General features: G+C 33.3%; 1 protein-coding gene across 1 annotated transcript; it reads left to right on the plus strand.

Annotated features, from left to right (window-relative positions):
- The first annotated feature begins 6 nt into the window (after positions 1-6).
- Positions 7-4,393, plus strand: LOC106103222. The gene is made up of 5 exons (XM_013282916.1): positions 7-38; positions 1,087-1,263; positions 2,449-2,519; positions 2,988-3,102; positions 3,865-4,393. Exons 4-5 carry the CDS (start codon positions 3,042-3,044, stop codon positions 4,287-4,289), a joined length of 486 nt encoding a protein of 161 aa, XP_013138370.1. The 5' UTR covers positions 7-38; positions 1,087-1,263; positions 2,449-2,519; positions 2,988-3,041; the 3' UTR covers positions 4,290-4,393.
- Positions 4,394-21,690: the final 17,297 nt, after the last annotated feature.

The following is a 21,690-nucleotide window of genomic DNA, read 5'->3' on the forward strand; positions in this document are numbered from 1 at the left end:
GCCCCCGCCCCCGCCGCCCGCACTGCCCCTACTCACACGTAAGTACCAGTAAGATTTGCCACACGACAATGCTTGTGGCAAAATTGTGGCATTACTAAATAACCTTTTTTTATACTTCGAGGGTGTAAATACATTTTTTAATTCATGCTCACTTACATATGCCTATATATTTATTACTAACTAGCTATTCCCATGCGGATTCATCCGCATGTTATTATAAAAAATACATTGTTTACGTTTTCAAATTTTCAATTGCAAATGTCAAAATACCAATTACCTTACCATGGCGATCTTTTTCCTTGATATTGGCAGCTGGTAGCTTATGGCCTTTTTCCCACATTAGGGTTTTTGTCCAATTTATTGACTCCCTAAGTTTAATAGCGTTAAAATATGTAGTCTAAAGCGTGACGTAAGTGTAGGGCTATATATTAAAAGAGGAATTACTCAAAAATATGCTGCTATTGCTGACATCTTACGCTACAAAGAAGTGTGTTTACGCTTTATTGTATTAGTATACATATTATAAATGTGAAAGTTTAGATGGATGGATGTTTGAGTTTGTAGCCTAAACTACTGAATGGATTTTTATTAAATTTGACATAGATGTACACTTATTTTACTTTTTTTTTAGATTCCAAGCGTACGGAGTCGTGGGCGAAAGCTAGTAATATAATAAAGTGTAAACTAACGCTTATTTGTAACGTAGGATGTCAGCAATCATAATATGTTCTTTAATTATTATTTTTTTAATTAAAAGCTCTACAGTTATGACACACTATAGGCTATATATTTTCATGCTATTCAATTTAGGGTGTTATTAAATTGGAAAAATTGTCACGCGAGAAAGGGACAAAGCTACAAGCCAATAGTAGAAAAGAAGAAATTCCGTTATGGTCATTGTTAGCCAATGGCATTAGCTTATGTTGTTATTTAAGATTTTAAATTTTGACATTTGCAAAATAAAGTTCTACAAATGAAAACAATATTTCTGTTAATTCTACGCGTATGAAGCCGCAATAGAACAGCTGTTTTTTTATAAGGATTATGTGTATCTATAGTAAAAGAATATTTTAAATTTAATTTCAGATATAGAGGACATCGACCACAGACTGCTGGCGGCACCCCCCGCGCCCCCCGTGCACCCCTCATCACACGCACCCCACGGACCCCCCGCTCCACACCCACCCCTCGCACCCCCCGCACTTCCTGTGCCCCACGCACCCCCCGTCACATCAGCAGTGCGGCACAACTTATCACATCAAGGTTAACATTTATACTAATTTATATTATTTAAATTAAAATATAGCCTAACCACGAATGTAAAAAATCTCACTATACAATCGACACAAGGCACTAATCTTGACAACTGGTATAGTACCTGACAAAGAAATAGGCAATATGCATATGACGTCAAATTGGACCAAACTTTTTTTAAGTATTCTTTATTACTATAAAAAAATACCTGTTTTTTTTTTTTTTTTAATATTATGTGATTTATTGGCGAAATTTTATGATTTTATTTTATTATTTCTAGCTCAATGGTTGAATGTTTTGGAGTCAATTGTTTTTTCTTGTTATTTTATAACAATTACTTGTTTTAAACAAGTAAAAATTTGCATATTCTCTGTTACCGGTGAAAAATTTTGTTCACTGCCTAGTCTTTTCTTAAATGTTTTTGGTATAAAGTGATTACGATGTGTTCGTTGAAGATTTTTTATTGTCCTGGTTACGCTATATGTATAAACATATGTATAAACATTTAACTCAGGGTTCATATATGTTTGTTTGAACCCTTATAGTAAATATAGAGTAGATATATTTTTGTTACTTATTATTTAATGTAAATTGTTTGTTTGTTTTAATCTCTTATTAATCGGATTTGAAAGAATATTTTTATTTTAGACTACGATAGCGACTTTTGGGAGTAGTATTTCAATTTTTTTTAATTTTTTTTACAGCATTACACAATTTAATTTCAAAGCTTACTTCTTACTAATATAAATGCGAAAGTTTAGATGGATGGATGGATGTTTGTTAAAGTTTGTAGCCTAAACGGCTGAAAGGATCTCCATGAAATTTGGCATAGACTTAGAGGATAGTCTGGAAGAACACATAGGCTACTAACTTTTGTTTTTTTGAACTCCACGCGGACGGAGTCGCGGGCGAAAGCTAGTTTGAATGTAAAAGGTTATAGCATTGGGATCATAATTGGAATTAATTCGAACTCTCATTGATATAAAAACACGATTACAAAGATACCTAAGTAAATGTAGAGTTACAAATCGCATAGACTTGGTAAATCAACTAAGGATATTTAGCAAAAATAACTAAAAATAACGGTTTTAAAAACAAATTTATTTTATTTGAAAATACATACAAATAGGTTCGGAGTCTGGTGTTTTTGTTAGGATTGTATTTATTAGATATGTTTAATATTTTTGTTTATAGATGTCGACCATAGGAATTTAATATCACTAACACATCAGCTGACGACAACCACTCGGCAGATTAAAGATCAAGTAAGTAAATTATTTATATTATTCCGATTTGTAAGGTTTTTTAAAGTACAGTCGCGGAAATTAGCGGTGTGACACTTACAGAATAATTCCCTAATTACTTACGAGATAAACTTCACATTTTACTATAACATAATATACTATTATAATAAAACGTAAACACACTATGTTGCCTAAGATGTCAGCAATTACATATTTTTGAATAATTCTTTTTTTAATAAAAAGCTCTACACTTACGACACGCTTTAGGCTATATATTTTCACGCCATTATACTTAGGGGGTAAATAATTTAGATAAAAACCCTAATCCATATTAGGGTTTTTAAAGAGACCATAAGTTGCTGTCAACGTCAAGGAAGCAAAATAGTAAGGTAATTTGTATTTTGACATTTGCAACTGAGAAATTTGACAAATATATGTATATATAGATAACTATATATGTGTATATATATATGTATATATACTTTGCAGGACTACCGCGTGCCGCCGCTGAGCGCGCCCAGCGACATCGTGGAGAGTGTAGACATGGACCTGTCCGAGGACGAGGACCTTCGTAAGGAACATTATATACTAACTGAGAATTCAGGTTTTACATTTCAACTACCTTAATTATGGATATTCAGTTTTTACATTTTTATTTTTATTTCGCTCCTATAAGTCGCAGCGTGATATTTTATAGTCTACTAGCTTTTGTCCGCGATTCCGTCTACGTGAAATTAAATAATAATAATTGAAAAAAATATAGCCTATGTCACTCACAGATAAATTACCTTTCTGATGGTGAAAGAATTTTTAAAACAGGCCTAGTAGTTTTTGAGCCTATTCATTACAAGGAAACAAAGTTTTCCTCTTTATGTTATTAGTATAGATATTCTTTTTTAATACAGATGTTTAAAAATATATAGACGAGGTATAGAACATTTTCACCGGTAGTTTCTCTGAAAGGTACTATATCAGTTGACATGTAATACAAAATTGTAATAAGCTCCAGTTTTTATTATGAAATACAGTGAAAAAAAATATATAAAAAAGTTGACACTTGCAACTAAATACAATTAATTATATTGATATGTGTTTTTGGGTATATATGAATAGATAGCGTTAATGAGATTATGTAAAAACTTTTCAAGTGAAATGTCAACTATGCCTCCTCTATATGTATATTTTATTAAACTCTTTGGTTTATATTTTTTAATTATTAAGTTTTCGTATACGAATATAATTTTTCAAATCCGATTGATAGTTTAATCGCGTACATACTGTAAATATTAGTAAGTAGTTTATATAGTTTTTTTTTCTTCATTTCTTCTTTAAAAAAATAATAGATTAATAGTTTTTTTGTTCACAGAAGGTTTGTATCCGTCGCCAGCGAACGCAGAACACAGACGTTTAAGTTTCAACAATAACAAAGTTCTCGTAGGAGGTGATAATGGGAAAACTACCAACGAACAGAATAACCAATTCATACATAGAAGAGAAGTAGAGGAACCAAAGTTTAATGTTCCACCACCGAAATTATATACAAATCAAGAAGATTTCGATGTTTTTGATGAAGATCTAAGACATTCAGGTGCGGAAATTAATATGGAAAGAAGGAACCCTTCACCTCCGGAGTATTCTGAGTGGCCTCAACCAAGACCGTTGTTGAACCAACGTTTCCCAAGAAATTGGACACCTAGGACTAATTTCAGGCCTTTTACGCCCCAGTTCTGGCCTAGGAATGGACCTAGGCCGAACAGGTGGCCCGGACCTCGGCCTCAGAGATTTTGGTGATGTGCTGGTGATGTGTTGTGAAGTGAAGTGCATTGCTACGGATTGTGGCTATGTTAAATAGTTTTATTGAAACATTTCTAAAAATATAATATGATCCTCTATTAGTTAGGTTTGGAGTTATTTTATTCATAACCTATGTACAGTCAGCTGTATAAATATGTATATATTCATAAAATATTAGAAACTTTCGGTTACAACAATATTAATATACTAGCTGTTGCTTGCGACTTCGCCCGCTTGAAGTTAAAAAATATAGCCTATGTTACTCACAGAGAAATTATCTTTTTAACATTGAAAGAATTTTTTAAATTGGCCTAGTAGTTTTTGAGTTATTACAATACAGACAAAAATACAAATCATTTTTCTTTTTAATATTAGTATAGATGTTTGTATCCTTCTGTCTAGAAATTAATAAAAAATTCGTGTATAATTTTGAAACCGAACCCCTATAAGAGTTTCTAAAATTTTGTAAATCTATAAATATTTATGCAGATGAGTGTACAGTACACCCTCAGTAAAACCACAAATGGTACAAAATCTTTCGTTGAATATTCGTTAACCAAAAACTGGTTAAAACTAGTTTAAACCGGTTCAAACCATTACACTAAACTGTTTCAATTGGTTCAAACTGGTTTAAACTTTGTAAGTTAGTTTTTTTTAATTGCTATCAGAATATAATTAATAAAAATTGTAAAAGAGTGATTTTATTATTTGTAAGAATGTAGCATGTTTTTTTAAAGTTTTGAACAAGATTAGGTTTTTAAGATATTAAAATAGGAAACATTTGTGGGAATACTGAGTGTTTACTGTACTCTTAAAAGGTCCACTGGATTGGATTGGTTAGAACCCTTTTGTTGAAAAATGGATATGTTGGGAGAACCCGTGCAGTTTTATCTCGACCCATAGGTGCAATAACAGTATACTTCAAAATAGTTTATTATACGATTCAACATATTGTACTAAAAAAACATTTAGGGCCTATCCCACCACTGATAGAGGCACAGATAGCTTAAAAATGACGTCAATGTCAGATAAGGGAATAAAATCCGATATTTCCACCACGTTTTTGGCGTTGGATTGCTATCAGACAATTTACAATTTAGTGGGACAGGCCCTTAGTTTTACAATATTTATCATGGAGACATAACAGGCATGTGCAATTTTACAGTATCTGTGGCATCTCTCTTATGGTTGGTTATTAGATAATGAAATATTAGTTATGGGTGTCGCTAGCCTATGGTCGATGCCCCCTCCCCCCTTAGTATGTAGTAAAAAATATATATACAAATTATAGAGTGCGTGTTCTTTGAGACACCTGACAAGTTGTTTTTGGGGCTTAATAGGGGCTCATTTATTACTATTAATTACATCATCCCCTTATCTTATTCCCGTAGGGTCGGCGTAACAGGTTTTTGTTCTTCACTCTATCATACGTCATCTCAGTCATCACTCCCTTCTTGATCATGTCGCCTTTTGCAATCCATCCATCTCTTTCTATGTCTACTACCGGTGTACCTTTCCACACTCATAACTTATGTTCTTGTTACATGCGATTCATCTTGTAACAATCCCATACCATACTAACCTTTTATTCCTTACCTTCTCTACCACTGGAGCTACTCAAACTTCCTCTAATATACTCATTTCGTATTATTTCTGTTACCCCACAGATCTATTAGTATTGGACAATTTTCTCTCTAGGGGGTAACAGCCACCCCCCTACTGGCGACGCCCATTTTAACTATAGAAATAGGGTTTTCTGATAATTGGTATTTTTATATACTGACAGTAAACTTATTGTCACGATTATAAATACACATTTAGTTTTAAATTTTTCAGTTTTCAGAACTATTGAATTATATTTTTGTAGTAAAATATACTAACGATAAAGTGTTAACAAAATCACGTTTGAAAAGTTCATTGATTGCCGAACTCAGAGTCGTTTAATGATTACTAAAACAAACCGTTAGTGTAGGTTTCATTAAGTCTATACTAAAGTATCCTTTAGTGACCGTTAACGACTAAGTAAGCAATAAAAGGTATACTGTACTCGTCTATGAATATAGGAAATAGGAACTGAAATTAAATAAGTATGTATATTGAAATTAAACTAATTTTACGGATTTTATCGCCTTTATTTAATTTTTATTTTCCCAAGACAAGAACATCCCCGATTATTATAAACTGTAAACCTTCTATAAATAAACAAAGCTTAACAAGGAAGTTTTACAAGGTTAAATAAAAACTATGGGATTATAAAATCCCAAATGCAACATTACTAAAGTGAAATAAATAAAAAAAATATGTCGAAAATATTTCCAGAAAAATTTCCCTTTACATATTACTCTTATTGTATTTATTTCCTTACGATATATATGTAGTTTAAAATATATTGATTTCAAAACAATTTGTATTTATAGCTATAATTTTTGATTTCACATATTCCATTAAAAATTAAAACATCGGATATGTAAATGCTATAAAATCCGTAAAAATATGTTTAATTTTCGTAATAAAAATATATATTCATTGTTTTAAACTACAAAAAATTGTAATAATATTAACTTCATTTTCGATATCGGCGGGTCCAAAACATTTTCATTATACATTCTTATAGGTTTTCTTGCAATCAAGATGTAAAGTCAACTGAAATCTGGAAAAAAATTAAGGTAAAAGGTTATCGAGAAATATCGCAGACTGAAGGTTGAAAGAGCGACATTTCCCTTAAAAAAATATAGCTTTTAATTTAAAAACATTTAGAATTTTTTAACGCATTTTTCCTTTTTAGTCTTTCGTCGCCCTGCAATTTAGTACCTTTTTACGTAACAAGGCAACGTAAATCTTTGAAACCAACGCATCTTTTAGTCGCGAGTATCGTGTTCCGTACTAGATAGATCGCCGTCACGAATCGTCTATTCTGTCAGTATAGATTTCGGCCATCTTGAAAATTGCAGCGACTTTTCACGACTGCAAGCCACTGGCTTTGACAGCCACAGGTTGCTGGCTAAGCTGACAGACTTAGAGTGAGCACACATCTTTGTCTACTATTTCACAACTGTGTGCGATTGCTGAAAATACAACTGTTTAGTTGCATAACTAAAAATCGAGTAGTGGGCGCCATATAAACTCATAGGAATCAAAGTGCGACTAAACAGTTGTGCGATAGTTCAGTCAAAGGTGTGTGCGCTCACACAACGACGCGTGCTTGTAGTCTATGACATATTACATAAGTAATAACGACTTAAATCGGCAGGTTTCGAAAATGTATAGCGCCTTGTGTGCGAAGGACTTTAGTATTACGAGATACAAACAGGCGGAGACTCGGACCACGGTTGTAAACATTTCAATTTACAAACATATGTTTGTAATTAAATTTGAATTTACAGTTTTTTTTGGTGATCATATTCAAGAAGAATTTTTTTATGAGAAACGAAAATCAATAATTCTATACAAAAAATGCACGGTGGAAAAATAATTTTAAAAAGATTTTATTCATAAGGTTTATAGGACTACAGCATATAACAGTTTATGGGACTACTGCAATAATATAAGCGTTTACACATACGAATTTAATTACTTTCTTCCAAGTGGACAAGACAGGCAAGCGGTCGTAAAAATGAAGCCAAAACAATAAATATAATGTTTGTAAGATGAGAGTTTACGATTGGGTTTGTTTTAGCTTCCGATATAAAAAAAGCCCAAGCTAAAATAACCTGATCTTGGTAAGGAACCGGTATTTTATGAACATTATATTCGTAAAATCCACGAAAATTTAAAGTTATATATCAAAACAATAAGATTTAAAATTGTGCACGACTCTACGTGATTATTGTAAGGCCAGGAAGGATGACATTATGCTCCAATTGTTTGCAATATGTCGCTACTTTTAAGTCTTCTTGAGGTCTGGATTATCGCTGGGTAAAGAACAGAACGTGCCTTTAGGTGGGCAATAAAATATTTTTAATGATTGCATTTAATTTATTAGTTTAAAAAATATTTTAATTAATAAAAGATTGGCGATGTTTTTTAAAGTTTTTGAGTTTTGGGAACAAAGAAATTATTTCACTACATTATAAGTTATATCCGAATAGATCTCAATGGTCATATTTTATTCTGTACGAAATAAACGGAGATATAATACATTTCTCTATGTATATTTAGACTGGGGAAACAGTTATCTTGCCGTAAATGCTAGTCTATATTAAAAAGTGTAATTTTTAGTCACGCAGTAAACGCGGTTCTGGTGTAAACAGAAGCAATAATGTAATAAAATATTGTACTATTTAAATAATTGAAAATTACTCGTTTTAAGGCGTAAATTCGTTATTGCCAACTTAGTCCTACGTATACGGGGAGTCCCCGCATGCGGGATAACGACTCATAAAAAAGGTCGATAAAGAAAGAATCGTGCAGGGATTCAGTTGTCGGGTATAAGGGCGCACATGTTTGACTGAACTATCGCACAATAGTACGATTGTCTATTGTTTCGCAGCCAATTCAAAATTAGTTGAACAACTAAAAATAATGTAACTATATAGGCTCATAGGAATCAAAGTGCTACTAAACAGTTGTGCGATAGTTTAGTCAGACGTGAGCGCGGTCTATTGCGTAAGGAATGTCATCCAACGCATGCGGGGCTAACGACTAATGATACTTCTACCTTATTTTCTAGAAAATGAGGTTTCTACTGCACATTTGTCTTTGTCTCTATTTCCTCAAAGAGAATGACAGGAATGACAGAGAGAGACAATATGACAGAGTTACTGCAGTGAAAACCTCCTGTTGTTAAACGTCCATCAAACGTGTATTTGAATTGGCACTTCGGATAAAGGTGTCTGCTTGTTCTCGACGTGCCAAATCAAATGCGTAGTGTAATTTGATTTGTAGGTGCTGTGTATAAATGTTTAAGATAGTTATTTTTTTATTGTTAATGTCAATTGTACAAAATATAGTTATAGCGAAGTTGTATATATATTTCTGTATTTACATTGTGTACATATGTATGGTTTAAGATGTAAATATGTACATAAATATGGTAAACACACCGTAAATGTTCATAAATGTAAAACCGATTAGGTATAAAAATCTCAATATTGTGATTTTATCAAAATTTAGATAAATAAATGAGTTTTATATAAACTAATTATTTTGTATCCTTTAATTATCAAAAAAGCAAATAATTGCTATTATTTCGACTAAGTTGTACTATAGCTTCTAAGGGCGCTCCTTAGTGTAGATTCAGTATGAGATATCCATACTAAAAGAGCTAAATTTATACATATAATAAAATTGGAGTAAGATCAAAAGAAACATTCTAGGTTTCGGGAAGATGATGTATTTGCGTAGCTGATAACGAAAATCGTATTTGAAAAATTTTGTCTGTCTGTCTGTCTGTCTATCCGCAAGCCGCGTTTGTTCCGGGTAATCAGACTGGGTCGATTTCGACCCGACTTTTGAAGAGCAGTTGACATAGTCGGGCATATTATAGGCTACTTTTTATCTTAATATTCCGTGGACGAAGTCGCGGGCAACAGCTAGTCATCAATAAACTGAGTGCGGCAGTAAATTTCCGCTATAACTTCATTGTATTTTATTTAAAACATGTACTTTTTGTAAAACAAGACATATTTGAATTAACGAATACCACAACAACTAAAACTATCGGTTAAAACTAACAACACGAACTCTGGTTAAAACTCAGACTATTAAAAGACAGGATCTGTAAAACTCATGCAATCCCTTCTGTCAACTAAAGACGAACAATAAATACTAATCTTGCTTGTGTACGTGTGTGTTAATTTTTGAGTGATGCGTTCATGAAAACAAGTCTGCGTAATATACACACGTTTATTGTAATGTTTATTTTTAACATCCCCGCAAATAGTAGCTGTACTTGTGCCTCTTTGGCTAGTCCATTTTCTTTATAGTCAAAGGGATAAAATCTTTGTCAATAGCAGAGCGTACCTTCGGAACACTAATTAGTACAAAGTTTACCAAAGTCTCTGGACCCAAATTACTCTACACTAGGAAGTTTTGCAATAGCGTGGAGAAGACTATATAAACGCTCTCGGATACAGTGTGAAGTATACATGTCACATAAACTTGGATCGAGCATTTCCTGATGTACTTACTTACTGGTAAGACCTAGTCACCCATCGTGAATCCAGGGGGGGGGTCATGACACCCCCCCCCCGTGCTGGTTGGTCAAGAGCTTGACAAAATAATTTTACATATTTTGTCAAGCAGTTGACTTGACAACGACAGTGTGACCTCCCCCTGGTGCCAATGCTGGACCCGCCCTTATAGTCACCCCTAACTTAGGGTAGGCTCCGAGACACTCAGTAGGGATGTATAGTGAGCTGGTGATGACGGGTTTTATGTGTTTGGAACATAATTAAAATGTGAAGACTTCGGAAGTAAGAGCACACGGCTGGTGTTAAGCGATTGCTTTTCTCGTCAACGAGCTTAGTGGCATAAGTTGCCAAGAGAGAGGACGAACAGGAAAATGCTATTACCATCCATTTTTCATCCCTAACTTTGTGTCCATATAAAAGGTAAAATAAGTGCCTTCCCCTTCCACTTTTTCTGTAATTCAACTTGTCTTGTGTCAGAATTGTAAGCTTTAATCTATATAATGTAGTGTTATTCGCTAGTTTTGTGGCCATACTCAACTTAGTGTAATGTTTTTGGGTATATTGAGTAAATCGAGAAATATTGTCTATAGAAAAAGGTTCCTTAGTTAGTGTAATACACTAGTAAAACTAAGGTTAGTGTAATAAAGATACTGTTAACGCCATTTTTGTATGGCTTTCTTTTTCCTACCTTTTTTTGATGTGATAATGATGATGATGCTTATTGACGAGACTCTTTTAGGATTTTTCTGTTTAAGAAAAAGGCTACGGTCGGGTGTTTTAAGATTTCTTTATATTGTATTCATTCGTTAATAACACTAATTACTAAAGCTAGATAATTTTGAGAAAATTAATTGCTAAAATATTCTTCAAAATACAAATATATTTCAACATTCTAATCTTAGTGTGTTACGTTTATGTAAAGCCCGCTATAAACCTTTGACTCTTCAGTTAAAACTGTTAGAACTCAGATTCTATAGCGGGATTTATTTGAAAGAAATATAATTTGAAATTATTGTAGAAAAACATCAAAATTACAAAGATGTGACTTAAAGTAATTATCTATAGCAAACCTTATTCCTAGTTAAAAACATTATACTATAGGCTTTTGTAAGAAAATCTCTTTAGAAAATATTTTGCGTGAACAAACATCCCACGCTGTAGCGAGTAGCGTTCAAACACAAGCACGAAAGTAAAGTAAGACATTAGTAAAATATGTAGTTGAAATTTTAACAGCTTAGTTGAATGATAAACAGAAGTAAACATTCGCTGCTGCAATGTTTGTTGCTTGAATAAGGCTTACAACACAAGTGGGGCCATTAAACTATCGACTTTTTAGAATTGATTAATACTTTGGATCCTAAAAAAAATAGAGTGAAATTTCTGAAACGAAAACACATTTAAAAATGTGAGATGAACATAGCTGTATGTTGGTTAATTTACTATTCTATACTACGGCTAACTTCTCTAACCTAACCAACGTGTTAAAAACTGAAACATTATTATGGCGTTTTTTCTCGGCTTTAGTCAGAACTAGCTGTTGCCTGGGTCTCGATTCGCGTAGAATTAAAAAGTAACAAAAGTGAGTAGTCTATATGTTCTAGACTATGTTGTACATCTGTGCTAAACTTCATCAAGATCCGTTCAACAGTTTAGGCTACAAACTCTAACAAAAATCCATCCATTCATCTAAACTTTTGCGTTTATAATATTAGTAAGATTTTAATTTCTATCGCGTCTAGATAGTTCTATGGACTCTTTTTTATATATAGGTCATTCCCTAGTGGTATTATATCGGCAGGATTTTTACAATTAATATTTTGTATTGAGTTTAATTTTTGAAAACTATTTCAGTAGATGGTATACGCTAGTTGTCTGGCCATACCCGAATTACTCGCAAAATGTTTTGGGTACATTGCGTAAATCGTGAAATACGGGCTTTTAAATTCATTAGAGAAGTTGTTACGTTAGTTTTATGCACGAGCGTAATGAAGATTTACTAAATATTTTAGACGTTTGCTTTTATTTTACTCTCTAATTTAGTATGTATGTTAAACACTAGCTGTTCCCGTGCGACTTCATCCGCATGATATTATGAAAATTTGTTTTATTGTTTACATTTGTCAAATTATAAATTTCAAAATGACATGACATGATGACAACCTTGCTTTCTTGATGTTGGCAGCAACTTATGGTCTCTTTCCCACATAGGGTTTTTATCCAAAATATTTACCCCCAAGTTGAAATGATATAGCGTGAAAATATAAAGCCTAAAGCGTGATGTAAGTGTAGGGCTTTTTATTAAAAAAAGAATTATTCAAAAATATGGTGTAATTGCTGACATCTTAGGCAACAAATAAGTGTGTGTTTACGCTTCATTATAATAGTATAGATTATGTTTAGTTTATATGCTATTATTATATACAATGATGTTTCTTACAAAATTCCTATGAAATTATAGTTTTCGTACCGTATTGTTAAGTTACCCGGTTAAGTTACATAAAATCTATCAGAATTTTGAGATAATATTTATTTTTATTTTTTTTATCACATATTCTACAGTAATGCAATTTTAAAGGTAAGAAACATTAATAATTTAGACAGTAATTATAAAGCAATTAGTGACGCGGACCAACATTAGGGTAGCATTTATTGTATTTGTGACAACCGTAATGACGGGGCTTTAGCAAGCAATTATCGCCCTTAATTGTTTGGGAATGGGCGCGAGTATCCCTTAATTGGATTACCGAGTTTTCTTTGTTTGTTCAACGCGAAATGAGGTGTTAAACATTTGGTTAGAGTCACACGATATCGTAGTAATTGTAATTACTTAACTTGCGACCTTAAAAGTTTTTTTATAGGGTTTTGTATACATTTGTAAATTAACTTTGTTTTAAATTCGCTTACAGGCTTAGAGCATATTAGTTACACGTTTAAATATCTTGTTGTATGGTAATGCCATTACGTTCTGTGTGTTTTGTGTAAGAGAATACGAGAGCTTAAAATATGTTTAATTAAAGTATGTTTTGTTAGAAACCCGTAAATAAAATATCTATGGATTGAACATAGACATTCATTACAATATCTTTTTCAATTTCCATAAACATACTATTTTTTATCTGCGATTATGTCAATGTTAATGTCAATCGGACATTTTAATAACAAATAATTGCAGTAAATCTAAACGAAATATTAAAAATTCAACAGAACAAATACGAGATTGGATATGATTCTCAGTTTATGCATTATAATGATAATTTTCTTATCAGCTGTTGTATTGTTATATAAACTGTATCGGATGAAATTCGTCAATCCAAACGTGACCCGGCCACCGTCAGCATAACAAGTGTAAAGAAAATATGATACCACAATATGAATAACTATTTAATATACAGTACTTTTTTAATGCTTTTTGAATCAAAACATTTTCTTTTCATTCAGTATTCAGTAGTTCAACTCGATAGCTCGCAAACTACCAACACACAATCTTGATGACTGGCAATCCTCCACGGTGCGGTTTTTGCGGAACTTTCTACCTCGCAGAGCCGTTTTGTGGGATGGTCTGTCGTCGGCGGTATTTCCAAACCGCTACAACTCAGGTTCCTTCAAGCGAGCGTATCACCTCCTCAGAATATCAACGCATCAGTTCCTCTGGTGTTGCGGATGTCCATGGGTGTTGATGAACATCTCGGTAATCCACTGCTCGTTTGCCTCTTTCTCTATAAAAAAATAAAAATGTTATGTCCCAGTCAAAGATTTAAACGACGTTAACCTTGAGAGCCATATCTAAATAAAAAAAATAGTCCTGTCCGTAAGCAATTATTACTATTGTAAGTTTTCATTTTTGAATTGTTGCAAATATGCTTTAAAATTACTTGTCGCTAAATATTCCATTAGGGACGGAAAAAGGTGTCGGGGACGGCAGAAGATACTCGTAAGATGGGTGGACTTGAGGTTGACTGCCGGTCCACATTGGAGAAGAGTTACGCAAGATAGAAAAGATTGGAAGAGTTTAGAGGAGGCCTATGTTAAGAGTCACGCTGAAATTAGGGACATACTATAACTCACCTATTTATGACACTATAAAAAAGGCTATATAATTATTAATTATTCAAACATAACAAAATCTGTAAAATAATATTGTACATATTATCTGCACAACTGTGGAACGATCTGCCACGTGATATTCGCGAGTCAAAGTCACTGGCAATATTTAAATCAGAGTTGCGCAGCTATCTCCTGAGGAAGGTCACCAGCTGAGTTGTTTCGCTTTTCTCTTTTCTTCCTCTTTTTTTTAAGTTTATTGGTATCTATGTAAGTTTATTTAATATTATGTAAGCCGTAAATGTATTATATATATTATATGTTTGTTTTATGTATTAAACACCCTTGCGTGTTTGTCTTGCTTCTGTCCCACTGGAATAAATCGTTCATAGCGATAAGGCCGCCCTTGCGCAAATCTAATATTAGTTATTTAATTTAAGCTTTGTTGTTTATGTGCAAAAGTATTAAATAAATAAACAAAATATTAAATATGTGATACAATTAATTTAAACACATTCAAGCAAGAACAAGGAACTTTACAACTTAAATTTTATACGTGGTTTTCAAGTTATTTAGCAAAAGTGTTCTTACAAGTTAAAGTTGGGAGTCGTTTGCGAGACCTGAGAGCTAATAAATGTTGCGCGTTGTTCAATAAATAAACAGATCGCAGTGGACTTATGAAAATTTGATTTTAGAAGCGCCGTATTTTGGTTTAAATATACGCGAAATTCGCTGAAAACGGCCTCTTCCGGTGTTTAAATTAAATCTTCATAACAACCAAATGTTTTGTTTTGAATAAATGACGTATCCAGTAACAGTATTCACCATCATCATCACCAGCTCACTATATGTCCCCATCGAGAAGCTCGAAACCTACCCTAAGTCTAGGGTCAACCACGCTGGACTTGTACAATTTGGTGGGACAGGCTCTTACTAATGTTATAAATGCGAATTTAGATGGATGTATGTGTGTCAGACTTTGCTTAAACTGCTGATCGGATCTTAATGAAATTTGGCATAGATGTACAGGATAGTCTGGAAGAAGACATAGGCTACTTGCGTTTGTTTTTTTTTAATTCCACGCGAACGCAATCACGGGCGAAATCTAGTATAGAATAAACAAAACATACATACACAATAATGTACATCTTTGCAATAAACTCAGCGGTATAGCAGAAGTATTGAGAAAGTTTACAAGTTTCGTGTGAAAATCTTTTTGAAATTGCTTCCAAGTTACGAAATAATTTCGAGGGAGGCGTACAAATTGAATTGGATTATTTACGTGCCTGTACTATGCGAAATTTTATTTAAAAAGTAGCTATTTTTATATTTTTTTAAACTTGTTTAGTATATTTAAGCGTTGTTGGATGGACGTGAGATAACAATCTTATCACTTTCTACTATTTATCTGCATAAAAAGAATGAAAACGGGATGTGTATTTGGATGGGAAGCGAAAGGATTTGTTTTGGAAGGGGAAATATGTTTTTTGTACACCTGTGTCAATTACAGGTAGACAACAAAGCTGTTATCTTATGCTGTATGCAAGGAACCGGTTACGCTAGTGAAGCAAAATCAAAGAGATTTTTATATCGTTTGGTGGTTTTCCATCATACTATTCTTGATTCTTGATTCTTGAACTAAACCGTTTTGTTAATAAAAACTTTTTTTTTTATAACGTAAGGTGGCAAACGAGCAATCGGCCACCTGAAACCGCCAAAATGGCGAAGCGACCGCTGCCCATAGACATCCGCAATTGCAGATGCGTTGCCTATCCTTATACGACGGAGGAGGAGACGCACATAAAGAGGATATTTCCCCTTCCTATGTATCTCCTCCGCCGACAAATCCACTTCCTCTTCTCAACCTCTTCTTATAAGATTTTTTATAACCATGTTAAGTTCACTAAATATCAATTACAATGGGATCGAGGTTAGAGAACGGTTGTTCCCCAATGATTCTCGCATCATATTTAATTACAATTCAAACCCTTCTCAAAGTCGGACATATAGGAAGTGACGTTAATACATCAAAATACGTGACCTGTACATCCGGCCTTTTTAATAATTCATCTCAATCTATTTTAACTTTATAAAGAGCGAGAGTAAGAGAGAGTAAGAGAGAGGGAGGGAGATAGAGAGAGATGGAAGGATACTGAGCGAGAAAGAAAGGAGTAGGAAAAAAATAAGTAATCAATTGCATGTGAAACATTCTAATGAAATAATTGTTGCTTATCCCAAATAGAAACCATAAGCATAGTCGAAAAAGAAACCAAGTCTTAAAATAAAGTTAAACAGCACATAAATAATCAGACGTTATTGCGAGTTTTCTTAAAGAATCATTATCAACTTGCCCTTATCCGTACGGAGGGTTGGCACAGTATGTGCTGCTCTTCCATATTATCAGCCGTCATATCTGAAAAAGAATAAAGCGGAGTTTTCTTAAAGAATGTATATTAATTTTTCTTATTATTTTTAACGTATCATTAAATCAAATTATAAAATAGATTGTATAAAAATGAAATTAATCAAAAACTAGCCTCTCAACTTGGCACCTAGTTTCAAACTGGCAGAGCAAGCTAAAACAAACTTTGTAGAGGTCAGGCAATGTCGTTTAGAAAAGCTCGTAGAGAAAGCATTTCGAATATACAAATTTTTTATTTAGTTGAGTGGACTCTACAATTAGTTGTTGAGAGTATAATTTAAGTTTTACTAGCATTGTTTTTGCTAAATTGAAAGAAAATTACACCGCTTTTGTATTCCTCCCCTGGAGCTCGCACACGCGCAGTTTCATCTGAATAGTCAGATCGTTCAGATAAATCGGATTATTCCCAACCGTCACCCCTGTCTGACCCCATATGAGAATAAAAAGTTTCATTCGTCCCACCCTTTGTCCCACTAACACAAATAGTGACAGATGGTACCGTTATGAAATAAAATAAGTTTCAACTGTCCCTTCGTCGCAAAAGGTGGGACGTGGGGACAGAGCAGGGTGACGAACGGGTAGTTTTGCCTATACACATTAGATTTATCTAAATGATCTGACAGTTCAGATAAAACGTGTGTACGGGCTTGAGACTCATAGGACTACGTTCACCTTTTAGACTATATTAAATCGTAGTTTTACGAGTAAAAGATGTGTATATTAATGCAGACATTTCAATTTGAAGCCAAAAGAAGTTAATTGCTGAACGAGCGAGGCGTATGTAAATTGGTAGAGTCGTACACGTCAAGAACATTCCCTTTGAAGGAGTGCATTATTCATAACCGACGCTGCTAGTTCATTTGTGGTTGTCTTGTTTTGATGGCGAAATATATTTAGTACTAAAAATAACATAAAGCATCTTTCTTTCGTATTTTAGTGATAAGAATTACAAATGTGTACTTGACTTTCTTTAAAATGTTTTCAATCCATATAAATATGGAAGTATTAGTGTCCGATTTAACATGTTAGCACTGCAGGGCCGGAACGCCTGATGTAATACCACGACCACACAGAAGACAGGCGTCAAATGGTAGCAATTCTGTGATTCGTCTGTGGTGCCGGAGGTAATTTAAGTCACTTTCTCTTTACCACCCTTTTCTTATGAGGAGAGGATGGGAAGAGGAAGTGGATTTGACGGAGGAGGAGATGCATAGGAAGGGGAATAATAGTCTTTATGTGCGGCTTCTCTGTCAGATAAGGATAGGCAACGCATCTGCAATGCGGATGTCTATGGGCAGTGGCCATTTTGGTAGATTCAAGTGGCCGCTTGCTCGTTTGTCACCTTATGTTATAAAAAAAAATGTCTAATCTCACTTATAGTAAAACATCTTAAGACTACTAACAATATCTTTCCACGACAAAAACGTGATTAAAATGAATTTGCACCGTCTCGTATACAGAAATATAAATGTAAACAAGAAATTAGTGATGCAAATATGCAACAGTAACTTGTTTTGAATAACTTTAACTGAATTACGTGTAATTTTAAACTAGCTACGTTATTTCACTTAAGTTACAGCTTAGCTACGGTCAAGGTTGAAAACAATCCTTTCAACATTGCGAGTTAAAACTTGGATTTGTATTTTCGAAATGAGTATTGACAGAACATTTTTTTAGTGTCAAAATTAATCAATTATGTATTTAAGGTACCACACGAGACCACAAAGAATAATGTGAAGTGGATGGAATTCCGCGTTCTGTCTTACGAGTATCCGTGCCTTATGCCATATTTAGTCCACTTTCCTACCTTCTTGTGTGAGGAAACGATGGGAAGGATAAACTTTGGCGGAAAAGGGGTCGCATAAGAATGGAAAAGCTTCGCATTTTATAATATTAGGTGGCAAACGAGCAAGCGGCCACCTAAATCCACCGAAATAGAAAGTGACCGTTTCCCATAAACATTCGCAATTGCAGATGCGTTGCCAACCTTAATTGACAAAGGAGGAGACGCACATAAATAGGACATTTCCCCTTCCTATGCGTCTCCTCCACCGTCAAATCCACTTTTCCTTTTCATCCTTTCCTCTTAAGAAAAGGGTGGAAAGGGAAAGGGACTAAAATTAAGCCTCCGGCATCACACTCATCAGACGAAACGCGGAATTGCTTCCACTTCACACCTGTTTTCTGTGTGGTCGTAATATTACACCGGACGACCCGGCCCATTCGTGCAAAAATGTTTAAGCGGGCTCTACCACTGTTGAATATCCATAGGGAAGCTAAGTCGGTTAATTTTTCTATCAAGTAATCTTGTTCGTGCTTAGGATATTGTACTTGAATTCTGGAATGTTATAGGAACGAAATTTGAATATAAACGGCGTCTGGTATTACTTTATTGTGCTTCAATTTCTGTAAGACGGTCGTCTTACGTGCTCAACATTCTCCATACACGAATTTGAAATTCATTTATGGAAATGCAGAGCTAACATTGAGATAAGAAAATGCTGAGATATCAAATTTAATATTTTTTCGCCGTATTCTTTGATTTCGTCGAAATGTTTTCATAAAAATGTTTCACGTGTTACAAGCAAAGGAGTAGATGAGGATTACTTAGTTATACCTTTTTACTCATGCGATTTTTAAGTTAGAGAAAGGTTACCAGAATCCGAAACAAATAATAATATATCAAATATTTATAATAAATCCGAATCGAAGGATCATTTAAAAACTTTTCTAAGAATGAGGTTATCTGTGAAGTCTTCGACTTTAGCAATATTTACTTTTCTTTAGAAAATAAGAATTAGGTTATTTAATTTACATTTATATGCAGTATTACATTTAATTCGTTTGTTCCTATATAAGGGACATGTATTTTCTATGTTTCATATAACGAAGTATTCTCAATCTTAAATCACATACATAAAAAGAAACGAACCGAAAAGCGATATATTTTATTCCGCATTCGAGGAGACAGGCGTCGCACCTCCACATTAAGCCTCGCGAGTAAAACAGAAGCCATTTCCAATTCGTTACGTTTCTAAAAACAGAGTACTTTTAAACCAAAGCTACTGGAAGTTCCATTAGTACTTATATAAGGAATTGTATTGTTTGTTTTAATGTATTATTAACGTATAATAATGAACGCATCATTAGCTAACGTAAATCAAATATGAAATTCGAATATTGAAAATCACAAGTGATAGATACAGTATTCAGGACCGTACCAGTTATTAAAATTAAAAAAAAAATAAACATGTAAAATGGTAATATTAACTTAAAAATATGATACGTAAAATGATATTCAACTCGTAGCTTAAATTGAAAGTTAAGTGAACAAAGTAATTTTAAGTAAAAGTAAACTAACTAATAATAAGCTTAGTCCGGATCCGCAGAGATTAAGTTCAGGTGCACGAGTACAGAGGATTTCGTACCGAGACAACGCTCAGAAACTAAATAAATATTAACATTGTGTTTCCACTGTCGAAACATGTATATAAATATATTCTCATCCCTGTTTTTTACCAGGACAATGAGAGAGAAGAAGATATATTTTTGCACACGTGTTGTAATGTAAAACAAAATTTAAATATACGTGTGTACTAGAAATAATCTTTTTTAATTAAAATAGTTATTGTTTGTGTGTTATTATACTGTTCTCTCAGGAGCATTGAATTAAATATTTTATTGGATACTAGCTGTTGCCCGCGATTTCGTCCACGCAATATTAAGATAAAAAAGTAGCTTATAATATGCGCGTCTACCAGTTACCTTTCAGTGAAAGACTGGTCGTAATCGGCCCTGCCGTTTTGGAGATTGCCTGGAACAATCGCGGCTTGCGAACATACAGACAAACATATAAAAAAAATTGGATGCGATTTTCGTTATCAGTAACGCAAATACATCATCTTGCTGAAAACTGGAATTTTTCTTTTGACATTACAAACAGACACTCCAATTTTATTATATGTAAATAAAACAATGAGAATAGATATAAAATAAAAACTCTCGTTACGTTAATTAAACACATTGGATTGTACCTCTTTTTATAGTCGAGGTTTTTAGTATTTTACAGTATTTATGATGGAAATTATAGAAGATAAATTGAACTTTTTTACAACTATACTCAGCTTCGCTTACACGACAGTTGGCAAAAATAACTTTAATGCATAGCAATATTGTCAGACACGTCAACAGATGTCGCTACTTGTTATTAGATGTTATAAATCAACGAAACGTGAAATATGACGAGAAACTTGTTACGTTTATATGATATTTGTGTACATAGTAAAAATCAAACTTATGATATTTATAGGTTTTTATATTATTCAGAATGATATGACAAGGCATTAGTTGTTAGAAAAATGTAATTTTAATGTATTTTAAAAATGATAAAACGTTAGAAATCTCCACTTATAACATTTATTAGTAATATGAAACATGTCAACAATTTCAACCAAGATTTTTCTGTAACTAGAAGTTCTTATTTTCCTCAAAGAATACAAAAAAATGACTAATCGTATTTTTAAATAAATATACAGAAGGACGTATTTCATTTCGTCACTTTAAAGTTATTAAATCAATTCTGAATATATATTTTAAAATATTAGAAAGGCATGAATTGCGTTTTACAGCACAGCAACTGAATTTAAAATATCTTTGTGATATAATAAATAATTATGATTGTTAATAAATTAGTTGCAGCAAAATTTACTGGCGAGTTAATTTAATTTTCTGTAAATTGTCACCCGCATGCGTTCACTAACAAGGCCAGTCTAACATTCAGTTTCCTGAAGGAAATGAGATGATT

Source organism: Papilio polytes, unplaced genomic scaffold (assembly GCF_000836215.1).
Source record: "Papilio polytes unplaced genomic scaffold, Ppol_1.0 DF823835.1, whole genome shotgun sequence".
Taxonomy (NCBI): domain Eukaryota; kingdom Metazoa; phylum Arthropoda; class Insecta; order Lepidoptera; family Papilionidae; genus Papilio; species Papilio polytes.

Excerpts from the sequence above, each read along its gene's own strand:
- LOC106103222 (XM_013282916.1), top strand. The coding sequence starts at position 3,042 with ATGGACCTGTCCGAGGACGAGGACCTTCGTAAGGAACATTATATACTA. Across the intron at positions 3,103-3,864 it reads TATACTAACTGAGAATTCAG|AAGGTTTGTATCCGTCGCCA; the intron begins GTTTTACATTTC and ends TTTTGTTCACAG.